General features: G+C 29.5%; 2 protein-coding genes and 2 pseudogenes across 3 annotated transcripts; 1 reads left to right on the forward strand and 3 right to left on the reverse strand.

Moving 5' to 3' along the window:
- Window positions 1-3,123, reverse strand: part of LOC148194621 (calmodulin calcium-dependent NAD kinase-like) — a 4,943-nt pseudogene extending 1,820 nt beyond the window's left edge.
- Window positions 3,124-7,484: 4,361 nt separating this feature from the next.
- LOC124827196 (CASP-like protein 5B3) lies at window positions 7,485-10,295 on the reverse strand. Of its 2 annotated transcripts, none has more exons than XM_047300201.2 (3): window positions 9,885-10,295; window positions 8,096-8,201; window positions 7,485-7,982 (listed from the first exon to the last, which is right to left on the reverse strand). In XM_047300201.2, exons 1-3 carry the CDS (start codon window positions 10,013-10,015, stop codon window positions 7,788-7,790), a joined length of 432 nt encoding a protein of 143 aa, XP_047156157.1. In that variant the 5' UTR covers window positions 10,016-10,295; the 3' UTR covers window positions 7,485-7,787. The 2 variants fall into 2 exon arrangements, with proteins under 2 accessions (XP_047156157.1, XP_047156156.1); XM_047300200.2 differs by having other exon boundaries at window positions 8,069-8,201; window positions 9,885-10,288.
- A 6,421-nt stretch (window positions 10,296-16,716) lies between these two features.
- Window positions 16,717-17,381, reverse strand: LOC124827189 (putative 3-hydroxyisobutyrate dehydrogenase-like 1, mitochondrial pseudogene; annotated as a pseudogene).
- A 2,224-nt stretch (window positions 17,382-19,605) lies between these two features.
- Window positions 19,606-22,013, forward strand: LOC124827194 (HR-like lesion-inducing protein-like protein). The gene is made up of 5 exons (XM_047300196.2): window positions 19,606-19,881; window positions 21,119-21,233; window positions 21,324-21,413; window positions 21,531-21,629; window positions 21,723-22,013. Exons 1-5 carry the CDS (start codon window positions 19,814-19,816, stop codon window positions 21,822-21,824), a joined length of 474 nt encoding a protein of 157 aa, XP_047156152.1. The 5' UTR covers window positions 19,606-19,813; the 3' UTR covers window positions 21,825-22,013.
- Window positions 22,014-22,167: the final 154 nt, after the last annotated feature.

Consider the following 22,167-nt stretch of genomic DNA (forward strand, 5'->3'; position numbering starts at 1 on the left):
CAGTGACAAATGAAACTTCATTCCAGTTAAAGGAAAAATAACTCAAAAACACATCTTTCGAATTCATGTTCCAGTATACAGATAATTTATGTTCTCTCTTTATAGCCATAGGAAATATATTCGTAAATTCTCTCATCACATCTTATTCTTTTCATGCTATAAGGGTGGAGTTCCCGTACAAAAAAGTTAAGAGAAATAATATTGACAACTACAGGGAAAAATTTAATTTTCTTTAATCTTTACAATTTTTATTTTTTTTAAATAAATCATGTCATATTATTACTGTGAAGCTAAAAGTTTTTGAAATATATATATTTTTTAATTATGTGAGAAAAACATTATTGTTTAAATATTTATTGTACCTAATACTTTGCCAGTAAAATAAGATTTAAAAGATTATATATGAATTTTCGAGTGACTAGAGCATTCTCAATTTTAATGGAAGAAATGAAAGTACTACATCGTTGTCAAGAAATGGTACATGTAGAGAGTACAAAATTTATATTTATTATTGTTTAAAACAGTTTTATTTTCATGAATATTGAAAACGGTACTGTAAAAAGAGTACAAAATTTTAATCAGTGAGAAAATAAAAACATAGATGTATATGTAAAATATAGGGCATAACTAAAAACAGGGATAAAACTGGAAGACAAAGTGGGTGGGCAGCGGAGGGTAGAGCAAATAAAACATATAGGGATGCGAGATGGGGAATGCGTGTTGCGGTGAGCAATTAAGTGTGTGGTGTGTATAATGACAGCCGAAACAAAGTAAAACAGTGGTGTCTATGCAGTGAACATGAGGTGCATAAAGTAAAGTAAATTATAAACATGCCTACAAATAAAAATAAAATATACAGGGGATGGGGGTTAATTTATATGGGAGTGCATGGCGTAAAATGAAATAAGCAGCCCACTTCTCCTTCTTTCTTCTTTGTTAAAAAAATACAACGGTATTACTCTTAGCACCCTATAATATTTCTCCCAACACCCTATCAATCCAGATTTCATTTTTTCTCAATTCATTAAAACAAATTTGGAATTCATTAAAGGTATTATGCGGTTCATTGAATTATTTTTAAAAGAATTCAGTACCTTTGCTTCTCTTTGCCTTCTGAAAAAAAAAGCCTTATAACTTAGAAAATGATGGATTATGTATACTGAATGATTCTGCTTGTGTGTGAATGTCCTTAAATCCTTCCCAAAATCTGCTTGGTTATATTTTTTGAATGATTTCTCTATTTTTTCAATGGACTCCTTCAATTCCTTTCTATCACGTTTCCTTGAAGGTGATAGAACAACAATCTTACTCCAAAGAGAATTAGGTTCCATTATGGGGTTGGGTTTCTTGTGAAGTTTGTAGATGGAATCAGCTTCAACATTCAAATCGGTGAATTCTTCTAAGAATTTGTTATATTTAAAATCTGTCCGTGGATCCTCATCGTCGAAGATGCTCCTTATAATCTGTTATGTATTACAAATAAATTGTTATTTCCATTACATGTTAATATTCACATAGTAAAATTAAACTCTCACATTTGGTGGATGACCAACAAAATTTGAGCCGTAGAGTGTGGCGCAATTAACAAGATAACAATATCTTGGAAATGCATTACCAAACATTTTGTGATATTTCAACTGTGAATTTACGTTCACTGCGCTCCTTGTTATTATAGCTTTCCTGTCAAAATTTCAATGGCAATGTTAATCATCAAACCAATAAAAAAAAATTACCTAATTAGCAACATGGTACAACTCACAAGCATGTATACCTAATGATTCTACCATAGCAAGATAACTGGCACAAACCACGCCAAATAGGAAAATTATATAACGCTTTTGCGTGCATGGTTCTCCGTTAGAAATTCCTTTTGACTGGTCACATAATTTCTCCCTGTAATTTTCAGTGACTGTTCTATCTTCAGCTACTTTATATCCTACTCCCATTCGATATCGGTATCTGTGAATATTTCTTGCCACGACAATAGTTTGCTTTACAAACGACTCACATGATAATGTATCAACCATGATTACATCTCCACCCTCGTTTAGAGCTGTCACAAGCTTAGATAATGCAACATGAGTGGAAGATTGATGCATCTGTTCAAATTTTAAGTAAAAATAACCGATAAGAATCTAACATATCTCACTCATTTTGTATTATAACTAAATTACAAAAGAAAATTTATATGAACATGAAAGTTCTTAAAATCTAAATGGATTTATATATACCGTTTGTCACACACGGTGCATAACATCAGGTTAAAGGAAAAATAACATGAAGTAGATGGAAGTGGAGGAAGAAAGATACATGAATTTAACTTTTTTCATTAACATTTAAAAAATATAATGTTAGTTCAAAAGATTTAAAAGGAATGATGGAAAAGATTCTAGATTCAATTTTTTCAATAATAAAACTAATAACAAGCAACATTTATCATAAAGAAAAAAAATAAAAAATGAAGGTGTTCACAGATAATCATACCAATTCAGCATTTTGGAGCATGTCATCATGGTGAACTCTTGAATTAAGGGCCATATATATGATTTCAGTCTCATTAAAGACATTTGTCTCAACTACCACAGGATTTTTATCTTCTTGATACCAAAATGCTCTGTCAAAGCCATTTGATACTTATAAATAATTTTACTTAAATATGCAAAACTAAGTTAGAACGCAATTTCTTTTATACTTTAATATTGAATTTAGAGTGCTGTGATTCACGAGTGTTGCAGAGTCTATTCTATGACAAGATAAACATTACTCATATTAATTTATATGCTAGATGAACTAGTGAGATCCATCCTCTATATAGTGAGATAAACATTGACGAGTGTCAAATACTTGGACTAGAGTGCGATAATTAGTATTTTATGAAATTTGTGTTTTCATCATTGATACGCATTTTAATTATTTTTGCAGTAAAATAAATTTTACAATACTATAAGTATCATAGAATAATAATTTTGCAGGACTGAAATTAAGTTGAGTAATACTCTTTAAGAATATCTTCAAGGACAAGACTCTTTCTTGTTCCCATGCCACCCCTATAAGTACTAACACAGGATTCCTTTCACTGAGTATCTCCCCATCCGTGTCATGATTTGTTGTTTTCACCTGCATATTCTTGCTTACCCTTTCAAACCTTTGTTTTCTGTGAACACCACACCATAAACAAATATTTAATATATATATTTATATATATATATATATATATATATATTATATTATATAGATATACACTTATTTTCGTACTGCATTCCCCATTACCTAGAAAAAATATATCATTAAAATTGTAATATATTTTTATTAAAATATATATATTTAAAGAAAAACATATATATATTGGTAAATGAATAAGATAAGTTAAGATAAATACCAAATTAATGAGATGTGTAACTTGATTCCAGTGAAATGCTAAATAAGTGTTAACGCATCTCTCAAACTCATCCATGAGTTTCAATATAGGAAAATGACACTTGAACAACCATTTTTGACAACATTTAGACACGCGCACACGTGTCAAAATCTGAGTGGTCCATTTTCATTTAATTTTTCCAACTGGACCACTCAGATTTTGACACGTGTGCGCGTGTCTAAATGTTGTCAAAAATGGTTGTTCAAGTATCATTTTCCTTTCATATATAAATCATGAGGGTAGCTCCCATAGACACTACAAATGTATTCAAAGATATTTTCATCACATTCTGTGGATCTTTTCAGAAGGTCTTGGGTCAATATACATAATACTGGAACTTCATTAGCATCTTTAAATCCAATCTGTCTTGCTGCAACCACATCAATTAAATAAGATAGTGAAAACATTATATAACATACCTTACGCTTATGTACACGTGTCTTCACATTATGCATTATAACCCTTGAAGAAAACCTCTTCTAAGGTTGTTATACTTGGAACTTTTCCAATAACTAAAAGACAAACTAATATTTTAGTGTCTCTTTACATATAATAAATATTTACTTTTATATATTTAAATTTTATAATAAATAAATATTATTTTCACAGGAAATAATTAAACATTTCTGAGACAAAATCAAAACCTATTTTTCTAAATAATTAATCATATTTTTAGACAAAATCAAAATCTATTAATTTTTAAAAATATTTATAGAATAGGTCATTAAAAAAAGAAAAAAGAAAAAACTATAAAGACATTTTCCTTCTCTCCTTCTTTTTTCTGAATTCTTCGCTCTATCTTAAAGTGTGTGCATTATCTGCTGTTAACTTGATGTCACATTAAACAAAATCTGAAATATACTTGACGTGAATGGTACAGATTTGAGGGTATTTATTTTTAAAATATGTCCAGAAAACAAAAATTAACCACAATCCAAAAATTATAGCTTTTTGGAAAAAGGTATCCATTTTAATTTAGAAAATAATTATAGACACTAAAAAAGTGCATGAACATTTAATATAAAAAGAATAAAACATAATAAATTTATACATGAACATTGAATAAAAATATAATAAAAAAATAAATTTATAAGTTAGGTAAATAGGAAGATAGATAAATTGAAAAAACAAATATATAATAGAGAATAGATGTACATAAAATCATGATGTATGTGTATTTTTTTTTTAATTAATTTCATAGGTGAAAATAGGGAAATTGAAAGTCACAAATTAAAAGTTATACCAACATAGTGGGAGAACTTTTCAATCTCTGTAAGACGGTTAGATTTCGTCTTTTTTAAGAGTGGAATCAACTTCTTTTGCTCTCTAACTATCCTCTCACGTCGTTGGTAGGTTGTGGCTACGGCAACGACAATTAATCTGGCAGCTAAAACTTGTAATACTTCATTTTCTTCAAAACTCGAATCTTAATTATTAGTTTAGGTTTACAGACGTTGGAGGCAAAACTGGCAAAAGAATCTATTAATTTGGTTGCTTTATAACTATAATTTAAGCACAATCTACTTGTTATCCTTGGCATACATAAGCATATGCTTCAAAACAGCAGTTGGTTTAATCAACTTCACCACTATTACAGGAAGTAACGTTTATTATTTTCTTAATCAAGCTTTTATATATTTTTTTAAATAGACTCAACCTTTATTCTGTTATATTGATATTTATATTTTTTTTATAAATATCACATGTCAAATTATAGTATTTTTATTTTATAATTATTTATTTATCATTTTTGTTTATTTTTAAGTTTTCTTAACGTGTCGGTCTGGTTAATGTTATTATAATGTTATCAATGTCTTATAATTTATTTTTTATATTTATTCTTTTACTTAATTTTTTTTATTTTCTTGACCTTATTTTAGTTTTTATGTATGTTCATGTTTTGTAAAATATATTTTATTCCTTCCAAAGATTGGAATTTCATAACTCTTGACTAGAAAAAAAATGTTTTTCGAAATCACCTAATAGATTTTGATTTCAAGAAAAAATAAAATCTTTGAAAATACGATAGTATTTTTGATTTTTTTTCACAACTATAGGTTTTGATTACGTGTTTTTGGTTATTTAAAGAATCAAAAGTCTAAAGTTATTACAAAATTTCAAAAATATTATTATTTTTTTAAAATTTTATCTCATTGTTAGATATATAGATTTTGCCTATATCTTAAAAATTTGTATAGTTTTCTGTGTTGTTAATATATTTTTTATCTATGAATATATTTTGATTGAGAAATCAAAATATAATGTTAGTGTCAAAACTATTTGCTAAACCAGTGACTCTTGTTAATTTGTTTCCTATTAATTCTCACCATTGGGTTCCTTTACAATGGTGTTGTTTTCTCCTCTTCCACCATACATAACTCACTAATAATCTCTTTGCTGATAAAACAAAAAACAAAGAAAAAACCTAATAATCTATTCATTCCCCTTTAATGAAGATCAAATAATCTCTAAGGTATTATACTCTAACTTTTGTCATCAAAGTTTATTGGATCTCATATAACCACTTTTTATCATTCATATTTGTGTTAATGGTCATGTCTTTCCATTCTTCATCCGAATCATTCATCGAGATTCGTGGTTGCCATCTTTTGTACGTTCTGAGTTCATTGGCTTGAACAAATTCCACATATATTGGTATGATATTATCATAATTTTTATTTTGTTTATTTTTATCTTTTATTGATATTTTTATTATTATCTTTTTATATAATTAAGGATTTATTAAATAAATTTAGAAAAGATAAGTACTTTATATTTTATTGGTATTTTGATTATTATTTGTTTAGATCATTAACATTTTGTACATAAAATAAGTATTTTATCTTTTATTGGTATTTTTTTAAAAATTAATATTTTATTTAATAATTTAAAAATATAATCATTTCATTTATAATTTTGTAGATAAGTAAAAATTATTGAAGATTAAAAAACATATCAATAAAATTAGTTATCAACCGTTAGTTCATGAAAATATATAAATAAAAGGTCTTACACAATTGAAATTTAATTTCATTGGTAGAGACTCGTTCGGAAGGCTAGAGGGATTCATCACTGTTCTTTTATAGTATTTAAAATGTAAATGAGTAACTAATTCCTTTATTCACATGGTTAAACATAATGTATATTTAATTCTTTATATGATTTTTGTTATTCAATATATTTTTTATTATTACTTTTATGTTTTATTCTTGTTGTTAACTACGTCATAATTTATTGAGTGCATATTTGTCAATATCTAATTATTAGACAGAATCTTTGAACCTATATTAGGATAGAACAATTGGTCATTTTAAACATTCCAACTTAATACTTATTGTGAATTTTTAATAAAAAGATTTAAGACATTAGAATTTTTATTAATAAGTTTATTTTAAACTTGTTAAATAGTGATATGAATGCTGGAATAAGAATTAGAAATATATTGTTTAATATTTAGTAAATGAAATATATCCTCAATGAAATAATTTTAGAGTCACATACACATACAATACAAATTTGACGCTAATAATTATTTAACATCAATTTTTACTTATTAGTGTTTTGACTAACATTAAATGTGTGCTTTTTCAGGCTGTTTTAATCACAAATACCTCTAATATAATTTTCGAAGTGTCCACAGTGAGCTTATTGACATGCTGTTTACAATTTTAGCTTCGGTAGTAAAAGTCTCAATGTTTTACCTTCACCATATTTTCACATTTACAACTATATGTTAACTTTTGTTCTCGAAGTAAGTGTAGATACTTGTAATCACATATGTTCCTATCACGCTTAAGGTATGATCCATTTTGGAGTTTCAGGTTCTATCAAGTCTTTATTCTTAAAAGACATTTCAGAAAATAAAATAAAAATATTTAAACTGTTTTAAATCTAAACTTTAAAATTATACATAACTATTTAACATGATAAAAATATTTTTAATCAAAAAACATTCATATGTTAATCACGGTTTCTTCTTAATACTAGCTTTAGTTATCAGTGACATAATAATCCAGGATAAAAGGTACTCCAATAAAATATACTTGTGAGATAAGAGAAAACCATCTTGCAAAAACAGGCACTAGCAACCCAATTCCCTGTAAACATAAAATGTACAACTTTGTTCTAGTTACAGGAACAGGAAATCAGCATAACACTTTGGTAACTTAATTTCTTTGCAAGGCAAAATCACGTATACTCTTTTACTCTTTACAATCTACAGCTAGCACATTTCGAGATGAAATGAAGGAATCGTTTTAAATGCGTGAAACACTGTACTCTATTTCCTTTCCTATTGACACTTCCAAAGAAAATTTGCAATTAGATGAACATGTGATGGATGATAGAACTTGGTGGGATATAGAGTGTGCTAGCCTGCTGCTAATAGCCAGAGCATAATTAGGGATGATATTGAAATCGGTAACCAGCTGAAGAAGGCTAAGGCCACTGAAATCTGGTACTTTTGGCATTCCTCTCCAAAATGGCAGTGTCCCAGATCATTGAAGTACAAAATGGTGATGCCGGCTGAGGAAGAAGCTGCAGCTAGTGATAGTGTTGCTGTTACCTGTAGAAATCAATCAAGAAGACTTTTAAATGAAAGATCATAACTTCAGAATAGCTATTATATGTATAAACCGATGAAAAACTAACCCAATCTCCAACTACAAAGAGGCTAACCAGTACTGCGTTGTGAAGGACCTTCTTATTCACCAGGGCATATGCGTCCAATAAAGAAAGCACAAAACTCCAAATGACTTGTAAACCCATTGAAGCTATCAAGTAACTGTAATATAAAAGGAACAGTAGGAGTCAAGTTATTCATATTCAACATCTGTGCAAGATGATACAGATCAACAATTAATGACAAACATGTTTTCACAGATAAAAGCCTAAGTGTTGGGATCCAACTGCAAGGTACTGGAGTCCCACATAAGAAGTATACAATTTTAGAGTGTGTTTTATATTATTCCGGGCTGATTAATTACTGAAGTTAACTTCTGTAGTGTGTTTTTCAAAAGGTTCGTAGTGTCAAAAGAGCACTGACAAAAACGGTTTTACTACAGACATCCCTCTTTGGCCAACACCCTTCCCAATCTAATCCTCACCTCCAAGCCTAGTTCCATTCCAATTCTCATTCTTGACAGGATAATTTCCATTTGTACATGTCCCCAATCTTCATGTACACATGTTCCTCTTTAATTAGTTATTCAACCAAAGGACATTTAACTTTTCTTGAACCAACTTATTAAATTTTTTCAATCAATATTAATTACAAGGTTTAAGTATGTTTTAATTCCTATAAAATGTGTGTTATAATTTTGGTCGCTATAACCTTTTTTTCTTTATTAGTAACCCCTCTATACTTAGGAAACATTACAAAACATTGTTTTAGTTCTTATAAAATGTATGAATTTTGGTTTAAATCCATATAAATATTGTTCTCTGGTTTTCATCATTTCAAACATTGACATCACTATTTTCATCCTAACATCTATTCTAAGATTGATAAATAACAAACATTTTTCAGACCGTAACAGTTTTTTTTAAAGATGTGACTTGCTGATACCATGAAATGGTCTCTTGACTTTTCATCATTACTGGAATCAAAATCAAAATACGCTCCTTTTACACGCACCACAAACACATTCAGAGCCTAAGTTTAATTATATATTTGCAAACTATTGGTTAAGGAACCTTCTATAAATTAACACAAATTGAGGTTTTTCAAAATTTAAACAAGTGTACTTTTATGATACAAATATATTCTACCAATTTAATCAATTTTGTTTTCTGAAGTATACTTTTGCATTTTTCATCTGTGTTTAAAAGTACCGGCGATATACTAGAAACTTGTAGAGATTGATCAGCCATGAACAAGTTCGTCCTGAATTACCTAATAAGTTATCCTCCATCAAAATAACTAGCACTAAGTTTCTTCTGGGGAGACCTGTATCAATTTCCGTTAAATGGTAAACAACTGATAAGCGAATTTCCACACAAGTTTGATTCATAACGTGTTTGCTTTCCTGTTTCAGATGTGGTATTTAAAAGCTAAGAACTTGTCTGGTTCCACATTTTGGATATGATTTTATAAACTAAAAGTTAGCTTTTACATCCCATTCGAATCCTCTGTTTCCTAGCATACCCTCAGTCAGGTCAAAATTGTGATTAGAAAGCTTCATGAATATCAGATTTCCCAAATCCCATTTCCCAACAACAATGACAAATTTCCACTACACATTCACTCAAGTAAGGACTAAAACAGGTAAAGTGCTAAACTTGCTTGAAGAAACTGTATTAACTCATATTACATGCACAAAATCAAATATGAAGCCGAATCAAGGACAAACGGTTGGCTAACAAGCAAGTAATGTGTTTCAAGGATACCATCATAATGAAACAAAGTCACACCAAAACAGATAATGCAAGAAAAAGTTTCAGAAAGGCGAAATGTATAACTTATTACCAAAAGGCCGTAAAATTAAAGAAACTGGAAGTGGTAGCCATCGAAGCAATTGATCCAGCAGCAAATACGAACTGTGATATCCTTAGAGCCAAACCAAGGACAGTGCCCGGTGTTCCAGGGAAATCTCTCATCTTTTTCTCCAAATCTAGGATTCTCAATGGTTAAGGATGAACACCCATCTTCATATTTGACCCAAAATTAAGAAAAAAGAAAGTTAAGAATTTTAAGGGCAACAGAAAAAGACCCAGAAAGGAAGAAAGGAAATTGAAATCTGGGTGAGCAGATTGCCTGTCACGGGCAAAACAGGTCAGGGAAAAGAAGAAGTTGGATTAGATAAGGAAAGCAAGGATGTTAAGGTTGGCAAATGGCAATAGTCAAACGTGTGACCAAACAGAACAGTCTCGGTTGCTTGTAAATGCATTTCTCTTTCTTTTCTTTTATGTTGTGTTTCTGACACAATGAAAGTGAACTCTCACCCACGCGTCCCCAGTAGCGTGCATGTTATTCTACAAAAGTGTATGGACCCACTTTAGGCCTACCGGATTCAAATTTAGTTTTACGACTTAAATTTAATATTTTAAAATTTATATTTAATTAATTAATATATTAGGTTAATTGGAATGGATTTTTCAGATTACAGATTTATATTAAATTAAAAAATTATTTTATTTTAAATAAATGATATAAATATTATGAATCTTTAATTTAAAAAATAATATGTAATTTTAATAATGATTATTATAATACGATTTTATATGATTTATTATTGAATTTAGCAAAATAACATTATATTAAAAATAAAATTTAAATTTAAAATATATTATAATTTATAAATATTAAAATATAAATTTAGAATATCCATAAGTTTCTAACTTTTTATCCGAATCAGAATATAATTATCTCTTTTATTTAATTTTATTTATCTAATATTTTTTTCCACTTGTCCAATTCATATATTGAAATTTATTTCGAATTCGGTTGGGTACTATTTTTTTTTTTTTCTCGTTCCTATGTCAAATCAACTTCCAAGGCTACGGTTCTCTTTAAGTTTTTTTGTTTTCTATTTTCTTGTACTTTAGGAAGAAATAAGATATTGATTGATGTTATGTTCGTGGGGCTGACTTCTGGTTTAACAGAGCGGCATCCCACAGAAATAAAGTAAACTGGTCCCTTCAAAATATATTTTTAAAATAGATTAAAATAAATATTTAAACTGTCTACTTATAAATTTTACTTTAGATATTTTATCTTTATTTATAAATTTTATTTTTATTTCATCAACTTTCTTTTTAACACTTAATGTGTGTTTATATATATTTTTTTATTATAAAAATATGATTTTTTTTGTTAGTTTATTCATAATTATAATATTTTTTTAATATTAACTTTTTTTATTTATTGAATATTAATAATATATTATTTAAGGATAATTTGTAAAAGAAAATTTATATCAAATAATATTTCAGATTTGTTACTTAAAAAGAGTATTATTTTATAGTAATATTTTGTTTTTTTTATGTACTCTTCGGAAATTAATTATCTTTATTATTGTATTAGTAACAAATTTGATATATTTCATATTTTATATTAAAAAATGTTAAATATATTATGTTTGTTATTTTTATCTTTTATCTTTAGTTAATTTGTTATTATTTTTTATTTATATTTTGAATTTAATTTATTTATTTTATTATAAATATAATACTCTATATATATAACCCAAATAAAATTAAGCTTATGGTTTTTTTCTATATTTCAATAATAATTTTTATTTTGAAAAAAATCATCACATTAAAGTTAAAAGCTTACAATATTGAATTAAAATAAAATCTTTGTTAGAGTATTACATAACAAGTAGGCATCAGTCTTACTGCTGTAGCTGACTGCATGAATATCTTAAAACATAAGAATAGCATACCTTCAAGACTATGACAAAGCCTCCTCTCCTACCACCTTGATTTGACCATCTTAAGCCGTCACAGCCACCAAATACTGGAGAATATTTCTACGTCACATAAAATTCACTGAAACTAATTTCAAAGGGATACCTTTGTACTTGTTCCCTTCACAACAACCTTTCAAATATAGAAGTCAAAGGTAACCTTTTCCCTGCCAACATACTACTAAAACTTGACCTATAGGTATCAATTACATAGATTACTCAATAAAAGTCTAATTATTGGCTAGCATTATTTTCATTAAGCACTTAAACAGAAATAACTGTTAACGCATGTTTGAGAACGAGGAATTACGATGTATTCTGTGTGCACTTTAAACAAAATGTGAGAAATGAAATGCGCAGATTTACAGGATTAGGAAATTTTTTATCACCCGCTATAGTGTAGAAATTTGAAGGGATTTATGATATAATGTCTGATTTATCCTCTGTACATTATATAATTCTAATTCGAGTCCTGACATAATCGATTTTAAGATGATGGTTGAAGATGAAGACGAGTTCGAAGAGAAGGAACAGTGAAGATGTATTCGGTTATCTTTCACCCGTATTCGGTTACAAAGATGTGAAGAATTTCTGAAGAACCTGTGTTTGGTTTCTAGTGGGTGATATTCGGTTCTCATACTTCTCAACGAGCTTCGTATTCGGTTCCCAACCTTGTATTCGGTTCCAAGGGTATGAACAATTTGTGAAGAAGCCGTATTCGATTCCCATTATTGAGAACATGTTTGTTATTCGGTTCCAAGCTTGGTATTCGGTTCCATATGTGCTTGGGGTGACGTTTGACGTTCCAGCATGATGGTATTCAAAGAGCATTTCGTTCCAAGCTTGGAGGTGCAGGTGCAGGTGCCATGTTCGACTGCACTGCAGGCGCCGTGTTCGCTGGTGGAAGAAGGTTGGTCTCCTAGTTTCTTGCATGAGACGAAGAAACTCAACGCTGGATTGGATGCGCAATCTGAAGCAAAGACGAAGGAGAAAAGTGGTTCCTCTGCAAGCAGTCCAAAACGAAAAAAGAGATTGGCCATAAAGAAAAAGAGATTGCCCAAACCAAAGAGAAAGGCAAAGAATTTTCCCTCGGCGCTACAAGACTCTCATCGTTGAAGTTCTTAGTTGGAGAAGAAGAAAGATGCTACCTTAAAAACTAATTAAGATTTTTTAAGATTTTGCCTTAAAAACTAATTATAAATATTTAACAGCATTTAATATTACCTTAAAAACTAATTAAGATTTTGCCTCATAAACCTTCTAATTTAATCTTTAAATAAATAAAAAACAATTTGATAATATTAAAGGCTCTTAAATTTAAATTTTAATGATTAAATAGTTAATGTTAATTTTTTATTTTTTTATAAATATTTTTACAATTAAATATAACATCATTTTATATTATTTTAATAACTAGAGGTATTTTGGTAATCTTTAATTTCTATCAATTAAACAATTTTTTTTATCTGTCACATCAATCAAGTCATACACTAATTCTCATAAATTTTACCTCCACATTTACTCTCAATTATCTCTAAATCCACTCAAACAAACAACAAAAAATTTATCTTCAAATTCATTCAATCACTCTTCCTAAATCATCTCCTTCAATTACCCTCGAGTTAACAGGATATAAGACTTTTACAAATTTAAATGACATAATATTTATTTTCTTTTGAATACAGGAATAGAAAAATTCTATACAGTAAATAAGAGGGAAGACCCATGAAGAAAAGAACTAGAACAATCAGAGGGAACTAGAACTATCAAGATGAATTGGGCTTCTGTAGGAATAGGCATATAAATAAAACTCCATAGTTTGCATTTTAAAATTGTTTTAGAAAAATGAAGGTTTAGAATTGAATGAACAAGAGTTAAAACACAAGACAGAACACTGTTTGTTTAATTGAAAAGGAACTAGAATAAAGGCAAAGAATTGCTATACAGGATACCTTAGGTTTTATAGTGGAACGCTTCACCTTGAATGTGGAACTAGAGAGCTGTTTATACCCTCAGGCATTTATAACCTTCTATGCTCACGATTTCACAGTTGATGGGGGGCTATTGACTATTTTATTTTACATTTTAACATTTATCAACTTCAGTCAGAATTTTGTAGCCACGTGGAACTAAGTTTGCACCATTTAAAAAAATTATTTCTTTGGGTGAAAATATTATTCATAAATATTAGTGAAAAAGGATTTGAGTATGAGTATTATATTTAAATTTGTGTATTTGAAAATGAGAGATAATAAGATTTTGTGGGATGACAGATTTTTGAATCTCTCCTAAGCGCAACTGATTTGAGAGTAAAAGATTAAAAAATGTCATCTTCATTATTTTTTCAGGAGGAAATCGATTTTATCATCATCCAATGCAAACAAGAATCAATTATTATGAAGGCGTAACTGATTTCAACCAAATATAATCGACAAACAATATAATTAATTTTAGTAAAGATGGAACCCATTCCCAAAAACCCATAATCGATTCGATGAGGTGTGTCAATGACTTATTAAAACATATTTTTTTTTAATCTATCACGTTACTCAAATCAATCATAAATTTTATTTTCAAATTCAATCACTATCGTTACTTTCAAATGTTTTAAAAAAAATAATACACACTTTACTCTCAAATTTATCCAATAATTATTTCTCAAATCCACTTTCAAAAGTCCACACACTGTTATGCTTTGTTTTTTTCTTTAAAATAATATTTTTTATTTTATTTTTTAATAATTGTAGTTTAAATAAGCTTATTGATTATTTCCTTGTATTATATATATATATATATATATATATATATATATATATATATATATATATATATACCTATTTTCTTTTATCTTTCATAAACTTCTCCTTACCTGACATATGTAGTTTATTTCTTATACTTTTTAAAGTCAAACTATTTCACATATTAATGAGATTGAGACCGTGACAGAAAGAGGTTATTTTATTTAAAGTTATGAAAATTATATTTCAAATTAGTATTGTTAATGTTGAATTCTAAACTGTATAATTTATTTTTCATTAAGTTATGAAATGTCAAAGTAAAATATTGTTTAAAAATTGAAAGAAATTATTTTAAGATTCCAACATAAATTTCTAAGATACGAACAAACTCAATTTATCTGTCATTAATTATAAAATTAATATTAACATTCGTTAAAATAATAAAAAACAATTTCTTTTGTTATTGTTTTTAAAATAATATTAAATTTCATTAAGATAACTATTAACTGCAGTTGACATTCCTAGAGGGTGACAAGCAATTTAAACCCGGTGTTAATTTGACTCTTACATGATAATTATAAATTTACCTTCTATTGACCACATACCTTTTATTAAAAAACAAAAGAAAATCCCCTACCCGTTACAACAATGTGGGTCACACTCAACTTGTATCGATTTATAATTTAATGAGAAAAATAAATTAATTTCTCTCACAAATCTTAATAACCCTAAATAGATATGTATGTTCTAATTGAGGATAAGTAATCCTGGTTGGATGTTCCACAAAAATTAAACATATGTTAATTTAAAATCATGGTTGTCTTTTAACTTTAGTTGAAAATTGAAATTACTTCCTCTCTGAAATTGATTTAATTTAATTTTTTAATTTTAAAATATGTGAATTTAATTTTTTTAACTAAATTTTATTAAGTTTGTTTAATGTTTCAAGCACATCTATGATAACATTTGAATTATTTACAATTTTTGACACATTTTTTCTTCAATATTAGTTAAGAAATGTTTTGTTAGTTAAGAAAGACTTTTAAAACTTCAAATAAACTTAACAAAATTGAGTTAAAATGATTAAATTCATATAATTATGAAGACCAATGACTAGATTAGTTCAAAATTTCAAAAATAGAATAATTCTAATTTTCACTAAAATTTAAAGTTAAATAACCAAAAACATATTTCACGTTATTTTTTTAAAGATTAAATAAAAATATTAAAAATAAATCTTTAAAATATAAACTTAGATAAAAAAAATTAAGTACAATTCAAAACAAATTAATCAAATGTAAACAGATTTGATATTTCTAATCAACAACTTCAAATAAATTGTGTCAAGATATAAATTTTAAAAAATTAATCTTACATAAAATAACTTCAAATTTCATAGATCTAAATAAAAAATATAAATATATAAAGTGAATTTTTAAACATTTTTCATATTTAATATCTTTTCACTTTTATTTTAATCACATGAATTAAAAAAAACTTCAAATAAAATTTAGTAATATTTTTTAGTGTGCAATGGATGTCCATATGTTAACCGTCATGATATCACATGACAAAAAATATTAGGTTTAAACCCTAGTTTGGTCCTCGTATTTGTGTGTCAATCTCAAGTTGGTCATCGTTCTTTTCGGTCTCAATTGGGTCCATAAACTTATAAAAATAAGCCAATTAAGTCATCTCCGTTAAGTTATCACTAACGTCGTCTAACTGTGATGACGTGATGCACACATATGCATACATCTTATATTATGTGGAATTTTTTATTTAATTTGTTATTAAGTATTGTACAACTGTCCAAACGCCGCCTCATAGCCCTTAGCGAAAAACCTTGCACCAATCAGCTTCTTGTTACAGTTTGATGGGTTGAAGTTCTTATTTCTCTCACACTCACCTTTACAGCAATACATCCGACAGCAAGAAGATCACACTGCTCTTCCCAATTACACAGGAAATCAAAATATACTCATTTATAGTACCAACAATGATAGAATCATTAAGAAAATAAAAGGAAAATGACAAGGAAAAAGAAAGAAGAAATATGTTTGTTTCCAATCCCTTAATAACCCAAGTAAATCTTTCAAATTGAATGATGAATTCACTTGTGGAATTCTCCTGCTTCAAAGCCAACAACGATTCAAAAGGTGTCGGAGGGAGGAAGAGAGACATTGTTGAGTCGCTTGAGTACCAAAATCAGCGCTTGAGTACCCAAATATCCTTCACCATGAGCCTTAAGCGACAAATAAAGTTGTTGACCAAGAGCCAAACCAGGCAAAGCAATCCCCATATTCTGACATTCCTTCAGACAAATCCCCAAATCTTTAACAAAGTGGTTCACGAAAAACCCCGCTTCAAAATCTCTCTTTAAGATCCTCTTTCCGTACAAGTCCAGCGACTTCGAACCGGCCGCGCCGGTGGAAATCGCCTCCAGGTACAATCCTACATCCAACCCCGCCTTGTGCGCATACAGCATTCCCTCCACCAGCCCCACCATCGTCGACGCTATCGTCACTTGATTCGTCAATTTCGCGAATTGCCCCTTCCACTCCCTCCCATGTAGTTCACTTTCCCCATCACTGAAAACAAGGGTTCCAAAATCTTCACTGTTGATTCCTCCTCGTCGGCGAAAATTGCTAGGGTTCTGTTCTTCGTGCCTCGGTCGCTGTCGGAGACGGGGGCGTCGACAGAGTGACAACCTTTGCCCGCGGCTGGTTGCTCCTGCTGTTGTTCACTTTCAGTCTTGGAAGGTTTACAACAGTTAATAAGTAAATTGGACACCAGCTCCTTCTCAAGAGAGGACATGTACACTGAGACAACAACATAGAGAAAAATCAGATGATAAAATTCTTCAACTGGTTCGTGTTCTTCATAAGTTTGGGGACTTCGACAGCAGTTACCGTTCTGGTGTACATTCAAGATCACATAGGGAGACGACGGTTGCCGAAATCAAGACCTAAGGGGATCGACAATGCGAAGGTGACGGTGGATTATGAGTCGCAACGACAACAGGAAGAAGGAACTAATTAGGTTTTCATTTTTACACAAACAAACGTCAAAACCGGCATCTAATAGCTCATTTAAAATGGTAGGTGTCATACAATTAAATAATATAACATAAAGACCACGTCATATAACACTTATACAAAACATAATAATAAGTTAAATAACAAATTCCACGTAATATAACATGTAAGCAAAGTTAGACGGCGTCAGTAATAACTTAACGGAGAGAGCTTAATTGACTCATTTTTACAAGTTTATGGATCCGATTGAGACCGGAAAAAAAATGATTCACTTGAGATTGACACACAAATTCGAAGACCAAACGAGAGTTTAAACCAAAATATTATAATAACAAATATCTTTAAGTAAAATCTTTAATGGATACCTGCGTTAATGAATGGGTATGAATATTTAATTATTGATTTATTGATGAGACGAGTACAAAGTATAATGATATTTGATGTACGAATATTTACTATAACTTATTTTGTATTTATTATCAGATAATTATGGGTGAGTTTTATTTTAATATTTTTTAAAATCAAGTGATCAAAATACACTTACTAAAAAAAATTAATTATTAAAAAATCATTTAGATTCTAACTTTAGTTTAGTATTCAGTTTTAAATTTTTTTTAGTATCAGTTTTAAAAGTGTAGAGGTTATATCCTAAAGTTTTTTTAAATGTATAAACGAAGTCTTCTATGTTAAATTTAAATTCACGCTTAGGTGCTGCACTTTTTTTTTTCTCCCATCTAAGAAGATATCAAAAAATGAATAATAAGAATGACGATGATAATGGGAATGATGATGGTTTTAGAAGTTTGATTTTGGATGGATGGTGGTACGATGCATTATGTGGTGAATCTGATTTGTCACGGAGTGGCTCCCCTTGAGTGTTCTCATGCTGCTGCTTCCTATAATAACCTGTAGGAGTGCTTTATGGAATCTTTCCTGTTAATGATCTTCCCACTTCCCACTTTCTGCTTTTAGTTAATGGAATCTTTTCTGTTAATGCTGTGATTCCGTGAGTGGGGGTTTGTCTTCCAGGGAGAGGACAGGGGCAAGAGAGGAAAACTCCTTCAACGTTTTTTTGTCCTTCAGAAGGTTTAGGCAGCAACTCAGGTTGCAGAGGCTTGACTCTGTTCTACGATGCAGGTTGCAGATGCCATGGGATGTGTGTTGATGAGAGAGAAGAAAAAGCTTAACGTTGCCGAAAGAACAGACAGAGAAGAAGAAAAAGTAAAATTTTATAGCCACGTTCCGGATGGTTTAAGCAAATTTAACGGAAAGAATACTATTTATACAAATTTTACAATTTTACGATGCATTTTTAAAATATGATATTAAATAAAAATTGACCTTTTAACACGAAAGGAAATAAGTATTTAAGTCTTTTATTTTTTATTCATGAAATTTAAACTATTTTTAAAAAGATTAATTTTGTATAATTTATATTTTGTTCCAAACTTGCATTGTATTAATATTTTAGTAAGTAAATTTTAATTTGAATTGTGCTTTAAAATTATTATTTTTTAATTTTATATTTTGAAATTTTATTTTTAAGTAATTTTTTTTAATTTTTAAAATAAAATATGGAGGTTGGGGAAAAGGAAAATATTATTACCTTGGGATAAAACTTGAGATTACTACCTTAAAGATCTTTTGCAAATGAAGAGAGAATAAACTTTTGGAGCTCTCAAGCTTTTTCATTAATTAAATTTATTTAACTTGGATTGGAATAAAAAAAAGACTGATTTATTCAATAGTTATCCCTTATTATTAACTCTTTCTCAACCCATCTCCTGAGATTTATCAAATTCTTCGTGAAAAAAGGTCGAGCTATCAAATGAAATAATAAGAAATCAACAACATAGTACGGAGCTCACTTTAAATCTTAAAGCGATTGCAAATTAAGTTAGTTGAAATCAAAGGCAAAAGGAAAAATGACAAATCAATTAAAGCAGTAAGATAAGCATATGTGTTAATGACAAAAATAAAAAAAATAGTGTTAAGCAGTATATGAGATTTGTGTTTTTCTTGGTAACATTTATCCTCGTCTCACTCTAAATATTCCAAAGGTCTCAGACCTTAAATTTGGTTCAAATTCTTTGACAAATCAAATTAGAGACCGAATCCAAATTGATTACAATACCGCACAACACTGCGACCCTCCACTTTTCTTTTACTGCTTCTGCTTCTCTCCTGCTACTTCAAAACACAGTCACAAGAATGGGGTTTTCCTCCTTTCTGGGTCGTCTCCTCTTTGCCTCCCTCTTCATCCTCTCAGCATGGCAGATGTGAGTCCTTTCTCTCTTTCTAGATCCATTCGTAATGTTCAAATTATTTAATGTTTGCCCATTAAATTTTCATTTTTTGCATCTGGGTTTTCATTCAGATTTGTATTTTCACTTAGATATTGTACAAACCCATGATGTTGTTTAATGGATACCTTTTCTTTTTTTATATAAATTGGGCTTCTTCGTATTGTTCAATGATTATTTTGGGAACTATGCTCAGTTGTTCCAGTTTAATGACGCGTCTTTTAGTGTAAAGAGTTGTCTCTGAAACTTCATGGTTTACACTAATGTAAACTATTAGTTAATTGCTTTGTTTTCTTAAGTATGCCGGCATGTTGGAATAAATACAAAGAGCAATTAGTAATAATAACAAAAGCGACCCTGAAACCTTGAGTTGCTCATCACGTGTATGTTTGATGTAGATTTTCCTGTAGTTGCTTCCTTCAAATCATTGAAGATTTTTAATTATGTAATTAGTACTGAATTTGATGTCAAGCTAAGTACAGTCTGAAAAAAACCATCCTTTTAATAGCTCATTTAACAAGGCTTGATTTCAGGTTTGTGCCTGACACACTACACAACACAAGGAGCTGTGAGGCATCAATTGTTGATGATCTCAAATTGTGTAGTGATATAGGTATAAAATATACCATATAAGTGAGGTGTAAACTTTATCTTAGAAACTGATTTGGTAGGGTTGAGTTAAAACTCAAACTCTAACAGCCGTAGTATTTTAATTCTTTATTAATTATGCTGCCTTTATTTTACATTTTTGTCTTTGTTGGAGTTTGGATGGATAGTGAATATATGACCTCAGTAGAAGGCTTGTTGTGTATCAACTGATAAAGTAAGAACTAATCTGTCTGGCTTTCCAGTGACATTTGTTACATAAAAATATGAGGACATTCATATGCAATTTGTGCAGAGACTACAGCTCTATTAATTTTTATTGTTCTGATACGATGTTTTGCAGACGTGTTGGTTGGGATGCATTTCAGTAGCTAGACACAACCTTTTTAGCAGTTTTAAGTCCTATTACTTTATTTTGTCACTGACTTGGTGGTGAATCACCATGTTGATGTTTATATCAATGGGCATAGGCTGTATACCCCGTACCTTGTTTGACAACATTTTACAATATCAAATGTTTGGTTGTTAATGTAATTTTTAGTTTGTTAGTAATACTATTAAAGCAACATTTAGTACATTCGTACTTATATTGAATGCATGTTGCCAGGTTTAATGAATTTGATGACACTGGTGGACCAGTTGCAAAGGAGTTGATTCCCAAGCTTGCGGCTGTGAGGAGAAATTTATCCTCCAAACTGGGGTTAGCGGTACCAGACATTAATGTAAGGCGATCTTTTCTCACACTATCAACGGTTTAGAATGGAATTTTACTTTTACTTGTATAATCTTTCTGGATAAAATGTTAAATACAGGTTCGACCAGTCATTGCCTCCACCATATTTTTAAAGGGGGTTGGAGGAATTCTATTTGTGCTTGGCAGTACATTTGGATCTTATCTTCTGGTGAGGGCTTACTCTCTTGGCTTTGAAAAGAATACATGTTATTCTTAAATTTACTTCAGTTTTGATCTTTGTTTTGGTTCTAAAGCGTCATAATAACCCTGGTTACTTTTTTTGTAGCTCTTTTATCTGGGACTTTCTACACCAATTCTGTATGATTTCTACAACTACAGACCTAATAACCCTCAATACAGTTTATTGCTGAGTGATTTCATTCAGGTATGTACAAAATATTATTATTTCATGTGTTCCTATCTGATAATTTTACCTGTGTCAGAACTTAATATAATGTGTTCACTTTTTTTATGGCAGAACACAGCACTTTGTGGTGCATTGCTATTTTTTATAGAGATGAAATACTTGATTACCAGGAAACAAATCAGGAAGAAGACCCCAAAAGCAAAGACAGTTTAGAGATTAGAAAAAAGATGTATCTGTTGCCAGTAAAAAGGTTATTAAATTCTTGGTTGCAGCGTTATGGAATAATACTTAAACCCTTTTCGCACTGGCAAATATTTACACAGACCAATTATTTCACAATGTTCGATCCGGTACAATTGTTTAATGTTAGCATAATTAAATGTGATTGAAAGATATCCAATATATGATGAGTGTGTGTGTGTGTGTGATTGAAATATATTCAATAACCTTGACTAATTTTAAACAGATAAAGCACTACTATGATTTGAGTACGGAAATGCGGTCAGTATTTGGATCTTAACCGGGTCCAGAGAAACGTCAATAAATACATCTAGTC

The sequence above is a fragment of the Vigna umbellata genome, chromosome 8, assembly GCF_029865625.1.
Source record: "Vigna umbellata cultivar VRB3 chromosome 8, Vumbellata_1.0, whole genome shotgun sequence".
Classification (NCBI taxonomy): Eukaryota; Viridiplantae; Streptophyta; class Magnoliopsida; order Fabales; family Fabaceae; genus Vigna; species Vigna umbellata.